Genomic DNA, 18,738 nt, shown 5'->3' on the forward strand with positions numbered 1-18,738 from the left:
CTTTCGCCACACTCAAGCCCTTTCTTAGTGGGGAGCCAAGGAAGCCTCAAATGATGTCCTCAGTGGATGTATGCTGTTGCCATGAGCCAGCTATGTCAAGGACCAATGTCTCACGCCCAGGGGAGTGGCCAGGCCTCCCCCAGGTGAGGCTCAGATGGCAGAGGCTTCCTCTGGCTCATGTATGAATGATGGTAATGTCTACAGGAAATGACGTCTGTAGTCCTCCCACCACGTCTGCTGCTCAAAGGCCACTCCCCCCAAGAGACTGCCTCAGCTGAGCCAGTGAAGCCTGTCTCCTTGTTCAGCTTCGGATAACAGTCCTGTCTCCTTGTTTATCTGATGTAACGCCCCCAGCTCCGATCAGCCGCCTTCCTGTCCAACTGTATATAATAAACATTCTGCTGGACTTCCCAGGTGCTGCTGTGTCTCCATCAGAGGCTAGAGCACCTAAACCCAGCTTTTCTGCACCCCAGTGTCTGTCATTTCTTCATTTTCATTCCCTCACTGTCCCAGGTTTGTTAGTCCCTGGAGCCTTGCAAGAATGTGGTATTTCATAGTTTTTTTCTGCAAATACACGTAAGGTCAAATGAAGAGATTGATGTTCAAAAGAAAACTACTACTGACAGTCAATCCTCCTTTAGAAACTAGGAAACTTTAGCTGCCAAGAAGATTCAGAAAGAGACTTGTTGTATACTCTGTGAGGAAAAGTTTCCCCACACTCTGCCCCCTCGTTCACAAATACAAAGTTCACTATCAACTGGGATTCACAGGGTTCTATTTCACTATGTAAATTCTATTTTCTGAGGTACTCTGTTCCTTCTTCCCTCAGCTTTTGCTTTGTTCATGCCCATCAGAAATCTTTTCATACCCCTCGGGACGAAAACGAACTGGAAACCACTGACTATGGGATAAACACAAGACTGCCAGGGGGCAAACCAATGTGGACACTGTGATGCCAACAAGCCATGAGTGCTGATGAGCCGGATGAGGCGGAGGCTGAGACAGCCTCCATGGCAATGCTGCCGGGGAAGGCAGTTTACCTCACGCTATTCAGAGAACCAAAGAACTTCATGATGGGAGGGAATAATTCCACCCAAGACAGCAGGGCTGAGAGAGAAGAAGGCCTTCCCTTGCTGCTGCCAGGGCTGTGAGTTAGAAAGGAGTCATTTGGACTGACAGTAGAGGAGGTCTCTGGCTTGTCCTGTGTGTCACAGAGGGCCCGTGAAGAGAGCAAGATGGAGTCTACAAAACACAGAAAGGAAGCTTCACCCAGAAGTCTCAGAGGACCAGATGTTTGAAGGTGATTTCCCATTGCAAGAGACACTCTGGAGCTGCGAGAAGATATAACCTCTATAAATAAGGGCAGAAAGCCTCTGAGGGGGCAAGAAGAGAGAAAAAAGAATTCAAATGAGATAACAAAAGAAATAGTGAGGTGCGGGAGATTGAGATGAAATTGCTTTTGCAACCAAACTATTAAAATCATCCCTGGGTGAAATGCTATAGAAATGTATTACAATAACATGGGAGACAAGGGAGAGAATGGCCCTTTGCCCTGAGGAGCCCCCAGTGCCCCAAATCACAGCTGTGTGCTCAGGTCGTTCACCCATTAGAACATCATCCATGGCTCCTACTTTGTCTCTAAGACAGAGTAACACGGACCCACCTACTATGCCACTGACTCAACTAGTACCTGGACAGAAAGATATGAAGCAAAGGTTTATAGGACATTATCATTCAAGTAGGGCCCCTGAGAAAATGGGGGTGGCACGTTTGGGATTGGAATAGGGGGAGATGCTGGATTTGAGGGAAAAACTCTGGAATGCAAAGAAAAGTCAGGACTGATGCTCACTCTCATCAGTGAGGAAGAAGGCCCTGGAATCCACACATTACTCATAGAGTTCAAATCCAAGCAACCACATAGTGGCTCATAACCATGTATAATGGGATCTGACGCCCTCTTCTGGCCTGCAGATGTATATGCAGATAGAGCACTTATACACATAAATACATACGTAAATAAAAATCCTTAAAAAAAGAATCCTACTTAACCCATTAAAAAAGACCATCACTGCTTCAAGGCCCAAATCAAAGACAACCCAAGAGAAGAGGGGGGCATGTCAGTATTCTTCATGGATGTAGATGCAGAAGTTACACAATGTTAACTTAATATGTAAGTAGAAGGCAGTGGAGACCTAATGAAGAGACACGTCATGTTAAAGGGTTAGACCCAGCTGGGTGTGATGGCTCGTGCCTTTATCCCCAGCACTTGGGAAGCAGAGGCAGGTGCATCTCTGTGAGTTAGAAGCTAGCCTGGTCTACAGAGTGAGTTCCAGGACACTCAAGAGCTATACACAGCTTGAAAAAACTAAACAAAACAAACCAATGAAAAATCCAAAAAAATAAAAAAGGATTAGACTCACTGTATTAAGATACCAGTTCTTTCTGATTGTGAGCTCAGCAGATTTCTAAGATGCAATAGCAAAGATTAGCCGTAAAACAAACAAACAAATCATATTGAATTGTATTTCATAAAAACTGAGAAATCTTGGTTAAGAGAAATTGAGAAATATGGTTAAGAGCGGTTGTTCCTGCAGAGGACACAGGTTTCATTCCCAACAGCCACGTGGAATTCACAACCACCATAACTCCAGTCGTAGGTGATCTGATGCCCTCTTCTGGCCTCCATGGACACCAGGCATGAATGTGGTTCACATACACATGTGCAGGCCAATGATCTCGGAAAAGAGCTTGACAGTTTCCTATAAACTGAAATGTGCACAGTGCCTGTTCCATTATACTTAGCATTCCATTCCGAAAGGTTTACCCAAGAGGACTAAAGTTCTCTCTACAAAGACTTACAAAGAATATTCACAAGTTTGTTTGTAATAATCCCGAACAGAAAACTAACCAAATGCCCCTCTCCCAACAAGTGAGACAATTATAGGAACTAACTAACAACCAAAATATGTCGACGACTAATATACACAAATGGTTAGATATCAAAATGATTATGCCCAACAAAAGAAGTAAGAGCCCTGCATGAGTCCATTCACACAGGGTCCAGCTGGTGCAGTGACAATTATAGCGACGGAAGACAGACCCCAGGCTGCATGGGGCGGGGCAGGGCTGGAGAAAGGACTTCTCTCATAGATGGTGGATGAGCTCCTCCTGCTGTCCAACTATCTGGCTTTTATAGATGCATACATACTTCAGAAGCTTCTGATTTTATACTTCAGTAACTTATTTTATGGCTAATACAGTTCAACTGAGCGACGTAAGAATATGACTACATTTTTTTTTCCCCTGAAGAGGATTGGCTCACTAGAGTTCTGGGTGGATCGTGAGACACAGTTCTGGCTCATAACGAGGTTTAGTTTACGTCTGCAGTAGGATTCTCTGATCTAGGAAGCCTGACCCTGATTGTCACATTAGTGCCCTTCCTCCTCATGCTCCCACACGTGAAGTATCCAAACCTCCAGTCCCCTGACACATCCCTCAAGGATTGAGAGAAGCGGCCTCTTCTACACCACATCGCTCTCACCCAGTGCCCTGCTGTAAGCCCCATCACTGAGGAAGGAAGTACCTGCCCGCTCTGCCTCTGCTCATAGTCCCCACAGCTGGGCAGAGTGGCTGAGGGGAGAGTTTTGGAACACTAGCAATAGGCTTACGCTAAATGGCATGCGACTTGGTCAGGTGGGCTTATTCTCCAGACCCAACCCGTTTTTTTTTTTTTTTTCTTAAACATGTTAAAAAGAGGTCATTGTATCAAAACTGAGGATTACCCCAAGTCTTGAATCATAGGGATGTTTGTAATTATAACATCAAGTGAAAAAAAACAAAAAAACACACACACCCTGTGGTTCCCCACACACGTAGCTACCTTCATGATAAAACACACCATAAATGTTCTGTATTTGTCATAACTGGTGGCTCTGCATTGACCCACCATCCCTCACGGCCTGCCTCCCACAGTAATGGTTCTGTATCCCATGGGTCTCACTGAAGGATGAAGACATGTGTCCATCAATGTAGCATCGTGCAGAGGAATCTTAGGAATCTTACCACCCTGAAGTTCCTCTGTGCTTGGCTAGTCATCTCTTCACCCTGGGCCCAGTCAGCCACCAGGCTTTATTATCTTTATTGTCTGCAGTTTCTTTCTTCTTGGGGGACTTGAGCGTTACTCTTAAAATTGTCTACTGTGTGCATACAGTGCTCTTATAACTAGGAAAACTAACACACACACACACACACACACCAGGGTATTTCCTTCAGATAGCCAATATTGTGGGTTGGTTAAAAAAAAAAATTCTTGGGGGCTGGAGAGATGGCTCAGAGGTTAAGAGCATTGGCTACTCTTCCAGAGGTCCTGAGTTCAATTCCCAGCAACCACATGGTGGCTCACAACCATCTAAAATGAAATCTGGTGCCCTCTTCTGGTGTGCAGGTGTACATGCAAAACACACATTGTGTACATAATAAATAAATAAATCTTAAAAAAAAACACCCCCCCCCCAAAAAAAAATTCTCAACAGGTTAAGAAACAAAATAAAACCCCATGGACCAAAATCCTTCCTTTTTGTATCCTGAGCTGGGCACAGTGACAGTGCCTCCAGGGGGTTTTGAGTCAATACTTGCATTCTATGAAAGACCGTTTCTCAAGTCCTGCTCTGGGAAGGAAGGACCTCAGGTAGCTTGAGCCACACCTGAGCATAGAAAGTGGTATGGCTGGTGGAGGCCATGCCAGTCAAAACCTAGCATCTTCTGGTTTCTACTTCAACAACAGGATAAGGCTGTTTTCTACAGATGGCCAGATTGAAAGTGAGTCCAGGATTTGCCTCTTGTAGGAAGGGGCTCTGTGAAGCATTTAGCCTGGTCCTAATTCTTTCTCTCTCTTTTTGTAAATGGGGGCATTGAAGAAGAGCTAGCAGGAAATGGATTGCTCTTCTTTAAATCTCCAGTTTAAAAAATATGAAAAAATATACGTGTCTCTCTGGGCCACACATCACACAATTGCCTTTTCATGATTTAATCTGTAAGGCCCATTGTTTTTCTTCATTACAAATAAGGCGAAATGGTTCATGGCAAATCCCCTCCTCAGAAGGAAGCCTACGGAAGTTTCTCTTTGAGATGCAGAATGACAGAGCTACTGAGAGTGAGCAAGGCCGTGTCCATCGCCACCACCATCACTATTGACCTGTCCTCAAATACCACATAACCTCTCCTCTGCGAGCTCCTTGATGCTTACTCTTCAGCCACCCAAACAAACTCTGCCTACATTATTTTGGGCCTTAAGGCATAGAATACAACCTGAAGGTCCCTCTGGAAGTTCCAAGTGCCTGGGTGAAAACTTGGGGCAGCATGCTTCTTTGTTGGGAGTTAAAAAAAAATATCTCAAAGCCTCGCCCTTTCCCTCCTGATGGGAGAATTTTTCTAGTGTGTCAGAATTTGCTCTGTTGCTCCATACGAACAACCTTAAATTAAATTCGTTTACACCGGGCCCTACAGTAGTAGAGCTGATGAAATGCTGGCAGGGGTGAGCCAACAACTTTGAAGAGTCTTGTCCCCCAGCTGTCACCAAAGCCATCAAGAAGGCCCTTGCTTTCGGGGGGCTCCACAGGCTGGCCCTCATAGCCTTCCATTTCTGGAGCACGTTCTCATTTCCATGTGTGGTGTTAGTTTTCTCTTCTCCCTCCCCCTCTCCTCGGGCTCTTACTCTCTCCCTCTATCTGTCCCTGGTTCTCCTTCCTCTCCCCTGCCTCTTAAAGAACTTACCTTTATCATTTTTCATTGTGCACAGTGTGTGTGCCTGCATGGGGCTTCGTGCTCAAGGGTGTGTATGCCCCGCCTGGCCTCTGATCCCCTGGAGCCGGGGTGCAGCCACCTGATGTGGGCGGGGGAAGTGAATTCAGGTCCTCTAGCAGCAGGTGATATCAACCACTGTGCCACTTTTGTAGCCCCTCCCTCTTCTTTTTAGGGGAGTCGCCATGTTGCCCGGGCTGGCCTTGAATTCAAGGGCTCAGGAGGTGATCCTCAGCCTCCTGAGAAGTTGGAACTGCAGCACTCAGCTCCATCGTGAATACAACAACCACCACGAACCCGAACTAACTGATGTACCAGTCTTCTGCCAAACACTGAAAGCTTTATAATGTTTCCACTCTCTCTCTTGGAACCAGAAAAGAAAAAGATCAGGAGAACAGCTAGTGTCCACTTGCAGAGGCTCTCATGCTAGCTTTCTGATGACATTGTTCCCATTCTCTTTCAGCTGCAGTACCTCTTACCTACTTTGTCTGACACATATTTGAAAAAAAAAATATAATGGAACTGCATCCTTCATCCTCAGAGTTCACGGAATTCACCTCTGTGTGTGTATAAATCGTTTCAACAACATGATCCTGAGCAGTAGAAGAGGTCTGACTGAGTGTTTGTATTTGAGACCTCAAAAGTGAAGAGCGGAGTCCACAGCGACTTCCCCTCAGAGCTGGAAGCCAAGCTGGCCCAGCGGGAGCCAGAGGCTGGGGTCTGAGTCTGGCTGACTGTAAAGTATGGGCCAAGAACAGAGTGTTCATCTAGAGCAGTGGTCTCAACTTGTGGGTCATAACCCTTTCTGAGGATCAAATGACTCCTTCATAGGGGTCTCCTAAAACCATCAGAAAACACAGACATTTACATTCTAGTTCATAACGGAAGCTAGATTACAGTTATGAAGTAGCAACATAAATGATTTTCTGGTTGGGGGGGGGTCACCACAACGTGAGGAACCGTATTCAAGGGTCTCAGCATTAAGGAGGTTGAGAACCACTGATCTAATTGTTAATATCATTGAGCATTTACTGTGGGCCAGGCACTGTTCTAAGCCTTTAGACACCTGCTAACTCATTCAGCCCACACAGCAATGCTTATCGTCCCCTCATTTTACAGAGGAGAAGGCAAAACACAGACATTGCCCAAATATGCCCGTGGCTAGCTGCTAGGTGATGTGGGAGCTGGGGATGAGGTCCAGATTCTTAGCCAATATGTTCTGTTGCTTGATTCAGTTTAGGAGTGGAGCCAGCAGGACATTTTTATTGGACATGAAAGCAAATGCCAAAGATGGTGAGTCTTGCTCCTTTCAGTACTTGGGTCTGTCAAGAACACGGGGAAATAACTTCTCATTGACATCAGGGAAGATTCCAGATCTGGTTCATCAGAGGTGGGCCAATGGAACATTGCTACTGCAGTGGCTCTACCATGAACTAACTGAATTGGTACCTTTGCAAGGAGCATACCACCAAGCATCTGGCTTCCTTGCTCTGTGCAGACCGAAGAGCAGGGATCTGAGGTTGCACAAGTCTGGATAGGATTCCCAGACCCACAGGTCTCCTTGGCTTCATTGTATGAAGCATTATAAATGTGAAGGTCCGAAGCAGATACCCAGCAAACATATCTTCAAAACCATTTCTTGCTGGTACCTTTTGGCTATTATTAGAAACTCTCCAACTTGTTCAAAAATGACACGCATATTTCTTTTTAATTAAAATTTAATTTTATGTGTATATGTGCTTTTTTTCGGGTGTATGTCTGTGCACCATTTGCAGGCCTGGTGCTTATGGAGGCAAAAAGAGGGTAACTAAGAGTCACAGACCATTGTGAGCTGCCTTTTGGGTGGTGGGATTCTAAACTGGGTTCTGAGCAAGAGCAGCCAGCGCTCTGAACTCCTGGGTCATCTCTCTAGTCCCCCTTGTTGGCCAGTTGGGACATATTCCCACATATTGCCCTATTATAAGCTTCCTCCCAAGAGCCAGATCTTGGCATGCAACCTCCACTCCCAAGCTTCTTGCAAAGGCTCTTCCCCATCCCCAGCAATCAACTTGCCAGAAGCCAACATCTAGAAACCTGTCCCAAGTCTTGACTTGCTCTGTCCCAGGACAAGGAAGATAAGAACCTTTGCTGAGCCTTAGAGTCCCTCAGTTATAGGATTAAAAAGCAGCTAGCCATGCAGTCCCTTCTCCTTCCCCCAAATCTCACACCCCAGTGTCTTACCAGTATCTGGAGCGCAGGCCTCATCTGCTTTGGCAGCGTTATCCGCATTATAATCTAGGGAACAAAAAGAAGGCTTAAAGGCAGGTCTGTGCCCTCCAGACTCTTAGAGGGGCATGTGGGGAACCTTCCTGTGGGCTCTGGCCTGTTGTAGGTTGTGCTTATGTCCAGAGTATTGTCAGCTTGGCTCATGCTCTCTGAAACTCCAGTAAGATAGTGGCCGCAACTTCCCTTCTTTGACAGTCCCTGGTTAGTGCTGTCTGGGAGATGTGCTGCAAATGTGCTCACCGTGGCTGAAGCCAGTTTGAAAGGCTCTTATTTTTCAACCACATGTTAGTTTGTTTCCCCTCTTGCCTTGCTCTATTCTCTGACCCCAAGTGAAAGACTTGTCTTCTCTTTATTCCTCTCGCTGAAGGACTCGCCAGACACAGGTTCCTGGGAGAGTACAGAAAGAGAGGAGTGCCTACCTCTTAGCCTCCCTCCCACTTCCTCCTTAAGGGAGATACTATCTCGGGTGCCTGTGCCTGTTGCTAGGGGTTACAGCTGTTCAGCATCCTCCCATCTTGGGGAAAGCTGGTCCTTGTACCTGAGACATTGGGCTCACTACTGCTGGACCCCTCCTTTGGGTGGTCAGGTGTCTCCTGTCTGGGCTTCTGGCTGAAGGCCAGGAAGAGGTGTGTGCTCAGTGGCTCAGGAAGGTCCACCTCCAGGTATGCCCTCATGAACAGCTTGAAGACATCATAGCTAATGGGCTGAGGAGGGCAAGAAGAGAGAAGTCAATAGAGGGAGGGGACAGGATGGGGAAGGAAAGGGAATAGGTCCATGGCAGGTGAAGTAGAAGCAATGGAAGTGGAGGGGTTGGTGGGGGCAGGAATGAAGAGGCCAGGAGGACACAGAGAGTCTGAGGGACAGAGACAGGGGACAGGGGGTGGGGACACAGACAGAATAAACGTGGTGGCTGACCGTCAGACACAGAAACAGGGGAGGCTTTTGTAATAGGGTATGGTTTGGTCTAAATTTGGATGACAAGTAGGGCTGATACCCCCCCACACACACAGTAGGACTCAGAGACTACTGTGAAAGAAGAGACAGACACATTGTAAGAGTCAGATGTTGGGGTGGACTGGACTGAAAGAGTGCTCTCAAGACATTACAGGACAGCTACACTCATTAACACAGCAACCTGCATACGATCAAGCCAGTTAACATTACAGAACGCAGAGGAGACAGGTTCATGCCTCCTCACCCTAGCTGAGGACAGATGGACAGTTGTTGGCTTGTCGGGGAGTGAGTCAGCTTTCACAAAGGGTGTGGTTCCTGGTTGGTCTACCATGCTTCGGTGGACTGTCCTGTGCCCATGAGTACATGCAGAGCACAAGCTGGACTTCATGGGTCATCAAACAAAAGAGGATGCTATGTTGGAAAGGGGTGGGGGAGTTGGGGTGGATCTCAGAGGAGTTAGTGGGAGGAGTAGGTGGTGGATGTCATCAAAACGCACCACAGGTAGGTAATTCTCAAAGAATTACCAAACCACATATATAAATATGTGTTCATAAACAGTGAGCTTTAGGGCTCTGCCTCTGCCCAGGCCCGGGTGAAGGTCATGGTTCTACGGAGCAAGGACTCAGTCGGCGCTTGAAGATTCTGGTTAAGATGAAAAAGGTTGTAGAAAACAGGATGGAGAGAAAGGTTCTTTTGTGCTTATTGTGATTTTTCTCTGATTCTTGAGTTCAGTTCTCAGAAAGCAGAAGAGACTGAGGATTAAAGGACAGGCTCAGCCCTACACCGCTTTCATAATTGTCATTTTCTCTAGACAGATGCCGATATGAAAAGCTATTGTATGGGTCCGGCTCAGCTGTGACCCAAAACATGTCATTGTGAAGGCTGTAGGCATCAAGGGAGGCAGGAAGCTAAGGACAGAAGGTGGAGCCAAGGGGCATGGCAAAAACTAGACCCTGTCCCTGCTATGTCTCTTGGTACTACCTGGCATCTGGTCCCAGGCTTTGAGCACCCAAGCCCTCAGCGAACACTCACCAACAAAAACAACAACAGTTTGCTGTGAGTCATCGCTGGCTTGTGCTTTCATGTCGATGGCGCTTCATCAAATCACAGGCACTCCTGGAAACCATTTGAAGAATTGCCGCCCCAAGAGCTGCTGTGCTGGCTTCTGTGCATAATAACAGCCAGGAGAATAGAATTCTTTTTTGGAAACCCACTTGGTGCTCTCTGGAAAGTGCTGATAGCATATAGCCCCTTTCATGTTCTGGGGATTCGGCAAGCCTTCCCAGAATCAGGAGCCGACTCGCGTGTGCAGAGTCAGGTGTGGGCTCCATCGGGCTTGTTACCAATCTCTGCTTAGTCCTGGGCTCTCCCATTGATCTCTTCTGCAATGTGAAAGAATCCTGATGCAGTTGGACACAGACTACTTGCTTACTCGTTTATTTAATTTTCAGATTAAAAGAACCCAGCACATGTTTGACTGACATTCACTGTGAGAACTATCCAGCTCTCTGTGTCCCTTTTCTGTCCCAGGTCTTGGAGTCTCTGCTGCATTCTCTTTCTGCCTCTCTGTCTCTGTTCAGTATCACTCCCCCAGACCATCCTTTCTGCACACATCCTCTAAGCTTTCCCAGGACACAGCAACAAAGACAGTTCCTCCCCTTTTCAGGTGTCACCCATCCACTTCGCCCCTCGCTTCTGCCTGCACTGCCTCTGACGGCATCTTCCATCATTTGCCCATCTTCTACCTGTGTGTTCTGAAAGGTTCCTGGTTCCCTTCACCAGGGAGACCACACAGGCTCCTTTCTCCCTGACTCCCTTCTGTATGGGTTCCTGTCTCTTGTCCATGATCTGCTTTCTCGAAGGCCCTAAGCATAGTTTTCTCTTTGTTGACACCCTCATCTCAGCTCTCTGAAGACTTTTACCCTCTCCTATTAAAGCTATTTTCCACATTGTGATTCTATTTTGGTACTCCCCATTCCCTGTTTGGATTCGACTGAATCTTTGCTAATGACATTGTTGCCCATTCTTTTATTTTAAAAGCTCTTTTGCGTTATCTTTTTGTACTACTTTAACTGACAAGTACTGGTTTAAACTACAGTTTTGAGATACACCGAATGGAAACTATAAGAATGAAACATTTTTGAAAAAGAAGGTATTAAAAAGAAAGTTTAGTGGTTGGCTATGGTGGCACACATCTTTAATCCCAGCACTTGGGAGGTAGATACAGCAGATCTCTGTGAGTTTGAGACCAGCCTGGTCTACAGAGTGAGTCCAGGACAGCCAGCACTAGGCAGAGAGACCCTGTCTCAAAAACCAAACCAAAAAAAAAGGTTAGCTAAAAAAAAAAACTCCAATAGATTGTGATGAAAACAACAACAACAAAACAAAAACAAAACAAAACAAAAAAACCAAACCAACAAATCCAAAAGGTGACTTAAGAAGATCAGTCAGTGTGGGAAGTGCCAAGCTGTGACAGGTGGATTTCCCCAAAGCGCAACCGTGAGAAGATTGATTTCCTACTCAAAAAATTTCCATGGCTTCTAATTGCCCATGGGAGTGTTTTGAGAGCAGCTTATGCATGATTGCTCTCCTGGAGTATGTGAGATACCCTGAATACAGAGAAGAAATCTGGAAGAACCCAAGAGAATATAAACAGAAGCTTAAATATATAGTAATATATAACTAATGTTCTATCGTCCTAGGTACTCATCCTACGTACTTTCGGACCTTTGGGACTCAGCACCTTCTCTGTAATTCCAGTTCAGCTTAGGTGCAGAGTCACTTCAAACCCTCCTCCCATCTGTCATTTCTCTTGTGATCTGTTACGTTCAGCTACACAGCCTGACCACACAATACCCTTCTTCTTTCCTGAAAGAGTTCCACAACCCACTTCTGTCTTCAGCTGTTAAGCTACAGTGATGCTTTGAAGCCCAATACAGGTGTCACCTCTGCCTGAAACCTGGGGGGATTTCCTGAACCCCAATTTATTTAATTTGCACTCTGGTTCCTGCCTTGTGAAACTCATGGATGCTCTTGTGGATTAACACGGCTGGTTGCTACATGTTCTCAGACTAGAGTCAGAGGTCCTGGATGATAATGGGAATGTTTCATTTAATTTTTGTCTCCTGAACCATTCATCAAAATATTTCCTTGTAGAGATTTGAATAGATATTGGCTTCCCAGTTGGAACATCAAATGAATGGCTTACTGTGTGGTCCATGTCTGTTGTCAGTTATTGTGGGGTCTAAATGTGTATACATGGGTATATGTAGGAGATAGAGAGAGGGAGCGTTGGAGAGACAGACAGACAGACAGACACACAGAGCGACTCAGTATTCTATATATACAGGAAAACATATTGAAATGACTGCACTACATGGTCAGCAGTGCTGAGTGCCACAACATGAGAACAGGTACAATGCTGTGAGCTCTCAGGAAGTGATGCTGGGCAAACTCATGTGTACCATGCATGATCCAACCTCAGCATCATCTGGAAAATGGAATGGCCTAGAGCCAACATAGAACGTTCAAACCAGAAAAATCCTTTGAGGGCCCGCGTCTCCTTATGCCACTGGTGCTCAGGACATTCGGTGACCTGTCTTAGCCCACTAGAGGTAGGACAAACTGGAAGCCAGATCTTTGGATGCCTACTGTTTCAGCCACAGGTCTCTGGGCTAGTTTGGTGCTCCTAGCCTCTCCCTCCAGGCACCGCAAGTTCAGTGAGCAAGGGAGAGTGATTGTGTGCTCCTCTAGAGATGATGTATAGGCTGGGAGGTTCCATACAAGCACCACCCAAGAACAGTGACTGTTTAGTAAATGTTTAGTGGGTGACCTGGTAAGGATGGGTTGACTAGACATCAGCCATTAGGACGGAAGCACGCCATTAGGAGGCTTAAGGAACCATCACCTTGAATTAGTCAATTTCATCATTCATGTTCTTTCGGGAGCTGCAAATCCATGAAGCAACCAACTAGGCAAACACTATGCCTGTAACCTGTTTTGAGAGGTCCTGCTCATTCCTCTCCAGGTCTAGAAGGGAGGAGAGAAGTTGGGGAACCCTACTGTACACCAGGCAGGAGACAACTGCATGAGGCAGTCTTAACAGCCTGCTCTAGGTCATCATCCATATCACCGAGCTAGAACTTGTGCTCCGTGTGTCTGAGTTCCATTGAGTCACTACCTTATTTGCTCTGTTGAGTTTTTCCCACTCTCTATCTGTCACCACTGCGCTTCTCTCCAGAGAATCACTTAGTGATGAAGGCAAGGGCATGCTCATCACGGCTAGCCGTGCCACTCTGTGAATTTCCATTTCCATTCTGGCTTCTTCAGCAAGCTGCCACTGTGCACGGCCAACTCCTTCCTCATGAAGGCATTCCAGCCACAGGAAGCCATCAAGCTCAAGAGAAATGTTGTTTCTCCAACCCCACGCCATGCCATTACACCTACCAGAAGTCAGGCACACTGTTTGAGAGAATGAATTCAGAGTGGCATAGCCACCCCTCTCCCCCTCCCACCCAGGGATGCTGCAAGACCAGGCATAGAAAAGGAGAGGACCAACCCTGAAGGGAGTGAGGGCGTCTGCACACTCATGACAGACAAGCTCCCCGCTTCTCAAAGGTCCTGTTGGCTTTGACGCCCCGTGGTGGCCCTGACCAAATTGTTCCCCTCCTACACATCAGCCCCCAGGCGGAAGGGCTGACTACCAGCTCCTGCCAGCCTTTGTTCCCTGGTTTTGGAGTTGGAGGTGGGAGGTGTGGGGCAGGGAGTTCTTTGCTGCGCTGCATGGCTTCTCCTCAGGAATGCTCTTTGATGTGGTGTGTTCTCTTTCTGTTCTGTCAACCCCCTCCCACTTCTTTCTCCCAGTGACTGGCGTTTTTTTTTTTTTTTGCTAAGCCCTTCTCAGTCAGGTACACCACGAGAACAGCCTCTGCTCCTGGTTGCCAACGCAGAAAGCCCTGGCTTAGGTTTGTTGAGTGAGTGACAGTGTGAATAAGTGCATGGCAGCCTCGTCCCTGATTACTTTCGCTCAGCTGTCACTCCCCCCCCCCAAAGAAAAGTCTCCATAAAATGAGCTAAGAGCAGGTAAAAGGGAGGAGCGTATAAGACATTCTGGGGAGGGAGATAGATGGAGATAGATAGGGATATAAAAATGCCCTATAAAGTAGTCAATGTTTTACAAAATTTTTCTTTTTTAATTCACCCACCTATTACCTTCAAATTTGTGACATTCTCATTAGTTTCAGTTCACAGATGAGAGGACGAAGATGAAATGAAATATCCTAAAAGACCACGTTGCTGGGTGACCGCAGAGGTAAAAGGCTAGTCTAAAACGATGAGAGACTCAAACTTAATCCTGGCGGCAATGGGGAAACCCAGAGGCTAGCCACTATGCTTCATGATCTTTGTCTCCTCTGCGGAGCCCAGGCCAACGCCTGCACACCCCAGAATTATTAACGCCTTCAACTTAAAAATGGGAAGAGGCCTTGCATTCATTTACTCATTCAAAAAGTATTTGTCAAATGCTTGCTATGAGCCAAATACTCTCCTGGGCTCTGGAGACACAGCAGTGAGCAAATATATTCTGGTAAGAGAGACGGGGAATTAATTAAGTAAATTAGTTAGCGTGACAGATGGCGAGAAGTACTAAGAAAAATAGAGCCGAGCAGTAGGATAGGAAGTGTGAAGGAAGAAGGCTTCACTGCTGGGATAAAGAAGGTGACAATCACTGGGAAGGGGGTTTGAGCATCTGCTCGGAGGAGGTGAAGAAACAAAGAATGTGTCAGAGGGCATCTGGGAAAAGGAAGAGCAAGCAAGGTGCTGCTGAGGTTACAGAGTCCAGCAGCAGCACCAAGGAGGCTAATATGGCAGGAAAAACTGAGAAAGGGGAGTAGCAAAAAATAAAGCTAGATGTGTGTGGGGAGCTGACTTCAAAGGGCAAGAGAGGAGGCCGGGAGCCCAGCGGATGCCTCAGTGCTTTGAGTGTGGTGATGGGTCATGAAGCCAGGCAGGAACGAATCTGTTTTAAAGGTAGAAGCGGTAGGGTTTTCTGCTGAGCTGGATGAGGAAGTGAGAGCAAGAGATAAGTCAATAACGATTACATGCTCTTAGGTTAATCACCCAAGTGATTAGCCTATCGCTAATCGAGTTGTCATGGACTGACTTCTAGAGAAATGTGTTTCTCGGGGAAGATTCAGGACATCAGTTTAGCTCACGGTGAGCCTGAGATGTCTATTTCATTTTCAGGTGGAAATGTCAAGGACAGGAGAAAGAGAAAAAGAGTGTGGGGTCCTGGAAGGAAGAGGATGAAGAAGGATTTGACAAACTGTATCTCGTGCCATGAATGGCGTCACTGTGGATTCAGTCACATGGCATCTTGACTAGTGGTATCAGTGGAGGAATGGGTGTTACCCACTGCCTGAAGGATTCTGGAGAAAGTTGAGGAGAACTTGGAGCCAGTGCATACAGACACAGTAGAACTATTTCAACTGAGGAGAAATAATGCCATTTGTGTCACTGGGAAACATCTAATAGACACAGGCAGACGGATGGGGAAAAACACAGGGACAGGGAGAATGGAGAAAGAACGGGGAGCGGTTTCGGTTCAGCAATGCCCACCAATAATCCAAACAGAGGAGGAGCAGATTTAGACTCAGAACAGGACACAGACAGCTGACCCACAGTGATGGCAAAGGGCACGCCGGGGAGGAGGCCTGCCCGGGAGGAGAGGGAGAGGTGCAAGGGCCACAGCAGAAGAAGCATGGCGGAGGCTCGTAAGCCAGTGTGGGCGTGTGAATGGACGGCAAAACACAGACGGTGTGCGCGGCTCGCTTGAGCCCTGGGGGAACCGACAAGGGTCTTCAGGGTAAGTGAAGCGCCAACAGGGAAAGGCTGGAGCACGGAGCACAGGTTTCGAAAAAGAGACTTGAATTGGAAATAGTCTTACTTTGTGTGGGTCATGTTGCTTGAGGCTTCCCCCTTCATTAAACTCGGTCAATACATCTTTTATCTTCTTGGAGGAATCTGGAGAGACACAATCCAAGTGGAAAACACAGGTAAGCTGCTAGTGAAAACTCGGGCCAGACAAACTCTGCCTAGCCAGATTATGATGGAGCAGCCCTGCAGGGCCATATGGAGAAGAGTCCTGCCTGCCCTTGCATCCTTCCCCCCTTTTCCCAGTCCTGGCTCTCTTCTGCTATCTGAACTATCTTTCTCCTAAAAAGGATTTCATTTTTATTTTAAAGTGTGTGTTTGTCTGTGTGTGGGTCAGAGTGGGTGTCAGATCCCCTGGAGCTGTAGTTACAGGAGGAGTGAGCTGCCTGATGTGGGTGCTGGGAACCAAATTCAGGTCCTTACACTCTGCTCTGACCCTCAGAGCCATCTCCCCCACCCCTGCTGTTTCCCAAACACCCATCTGATCAGATCCCAACCAGCCTCAGGGGGTTTTCACTCTTAGCTTGGATTCAGCCCCTGATGATCTGATTTAGTCCAATTCTTTCACCACTCTCCGAGCTTTTTAGTCACGTGAGGTGTTTCCAGAAATTTCCAAATATACTGTATATTCTCCCATCGCATTTTTCTCTGCCTTTCATGCTTCCCTCAATATTTGGTACCCTGTGTACACTCAGGGTATTGTAAAACCTTCCTTTGGGGCAGACTTATTCCCACCCATGGCTCCTATATGACAGGCATACAGCTCTGCTGCAGCCCTTACAGACAGTAGCCTGTTTATTGGCTCATCTATCTTGATCCTTTCTTTGAATCATGTGTCTGCGGAATGAAAACATACTTACTGAACTTATTTACATTTATTCTTCCTGGTCCCTTTTGACCCTCTTCCTTCCCTCAATGATTTGATTTAAAAGACTGGAGTGGAAGGCAGCTCAGCCAGCAGAGGGCTTGCTATCCTCGGGGGCCTGGGTGTGACCGTGAGAAGACGGATGGCACCCGTGGAGTGACACACAAGGGAAACCTCAGGCCACCACACGCACACGCATCCATATGCATGCCTGTCTACATGAATACACATACACACACAAATGTGCACACATGTGCCTCCAGCCTCCCAAATCATATGAACACTGTTGTGTCAGACTGGAATGCAGCAAAAGGAGGACCTTCTGGGGGCCACGGGGCAGTGTTTCTGGTACAACTGAGGAGGACTGGAGTGCTGTCACTGCTGCTGGGTCCTTTCATACCAAACCAACGTCTGACATAAGACACATTTCAAATATGTATATGCATGTGTGATCATCTGAGTGGAATTTATTGTTTTCCACACAGGGTCTTCTCAACTGTCCCTGGATTGCTTCTAACTCACTATGCAGCCAACGATGACTCGAATTCCACCTTCTCAGGGCTGGGATTACAAGCTTGTGCCACTATCTTGGCTTCTAAGTAAAAGTTCAAAACATTAAAAAAAATTTTGTTAGCATTCAGGAAGCGGAGGCAGGATGGTCAGGAGTCAAGCTAGCCTTGGCTACTTAGTAGGTTTGACCTGAATATGAGAGACATTATTTCAAAATATACATCATGGGTTGAGTGTGATAGTGTACGCCTGTAATTTCAGAATCTGGGAGGCTGGGTCAGGAGAGTCGAGAGTCTCAGGCCAATTTGGGCTACACTCAGAGACCCTATATCAAACAAACAGACAGACCGCCCTTTCAAAACAAGAACAAGGCAAATAAAAACCCAGCCTTTGCCTCCTTACTCCCCCCCCCAAAAAAAAAGAAAAGAAAAAAGAAAAGGGAGTTCCTTTTTTTCTCATATATTTTAACATTTAAATTAAAAAAAATATTCACTTTACATCACAATGGTAGCCCCACTCCTCATCTCTTCTGGGCTCCACCTTCCCTCCTTCTTTCCTCACTACCCCTTTCCCCTAGTCTTCAGAAAAGGGGAGCCCTCCTCCCCTACCAACTGACCCTAGCCTATCAAATCTCATCAGGACTGCCTGGATCCTCTTCCTCCGTGGTCTGACAAGGCTGCCCCGCCAGGGGCAAGTGCCTGAAGAGCAGGCAACAGAGTCCATGTTGGAGACAGCCCCTGCTCCCCTTACTAAGGAACCCACAGGGAGACTGAGTTGTCTATTGGCTACATCTGAGCACGGGGCCTAGGTCCTCTCTATGCTTGGTCCTTGGTTGGTGCAACAGTCTCCACAGCCCCCCTCCCCAGCCCAGATTTGTTGGCTCTGTTGGTCTTCTGGAGCTCCTGTCCTTTCTAGGTCCTTCTACTCCCCTCCCCCACTCATCCATACAACTTCCAGAGCTCTGCCCAGAGTTTGGCTGTGAGTCTCAGCATCTGCTTCAATCCCCTGTTTGATGGACTCTTTCAGAGGACAACTGTGGTAGGCTCCCTTCCTGTTCCCTCTCTTCAACGGCTTCGCTGTGTATTCTGTTTGCCCTTTTGAATGAGAATTAAGCATCCTCCCCAGGGTCCTTGTTATTTGACTTCTTTAGGCCTGTGGATTGTAGTTATGTTTATCCTGTACTATATGGCTAATATCCCCTTATAAGTGAGTATATATCATGCATGTATTTCTGGGTTTGGATTACCTCACTCAGGATGATCTTTTCCAAGTCCATCCATTTGCCTGGAAATTTTATGATGTCCTTGTTTTTTGGTTTTGTTTTTAAAGATTTTTAAAGTTTTTATTTATTTATGCTAGAGGAAGACATCAGATCCTGTTATAGATGGTTGGGAGCCACTGTGTGGGTGCTGGGC

The 18,738-nt window shown here is 46.8% G+C and overlaps 1 protein-coding gene across 4 annotated transcripts in view; it reads right to left on the bottom strand.

Moving 5' to 3' along the window:
- The window catches only part of Dgkg (diacylglycerol kinase gamma), a 189,508-nt gene that overhangs the window by 124,101 nt on the left and 46,669 nt on the right, over positions 1-18,738 (bottom strand). For 3 of the 4 annotated variants that reach the window (XM_021636139.2, XM_021636137.2, XM_060370120.1), the window contains exons 3-5: positions 15,962-16,038; positions 8,603-8,768; positions 8,020-8,073 (exon numbers count right to left, since the gene is read on the bottom strand). In XM_021636139.2, coding sequence (XP_021491814.1) covers positions 8,020-8,073; positions 8,603-8,768; positions 15,962-16,038 — 297 coding nt within the window. The remainder of the gene's footprint in view (positions 1-8,019; positions 8,074-8,602; positions 8,769-15,961; positions 16,039-18,738) is intronic. The other variant, XM_060370121.1, reaches the window with a different exon arrangement.

The sequence above is a fragment of the Meriones unguiculatus genome, chromosome 17 (genome assembly GCF_030254825.1).
Source record: "Meriones unguiculatus strain TT.TT164.6M chromosome 17, Bangor_MerUng_6.1, whole genome shotgun sequence".
NCBI lineage: Eukaryota > Metazoa > Chordata > Mammalia > Rodentia > Muridae > Meriones > Meriones unguiculatus.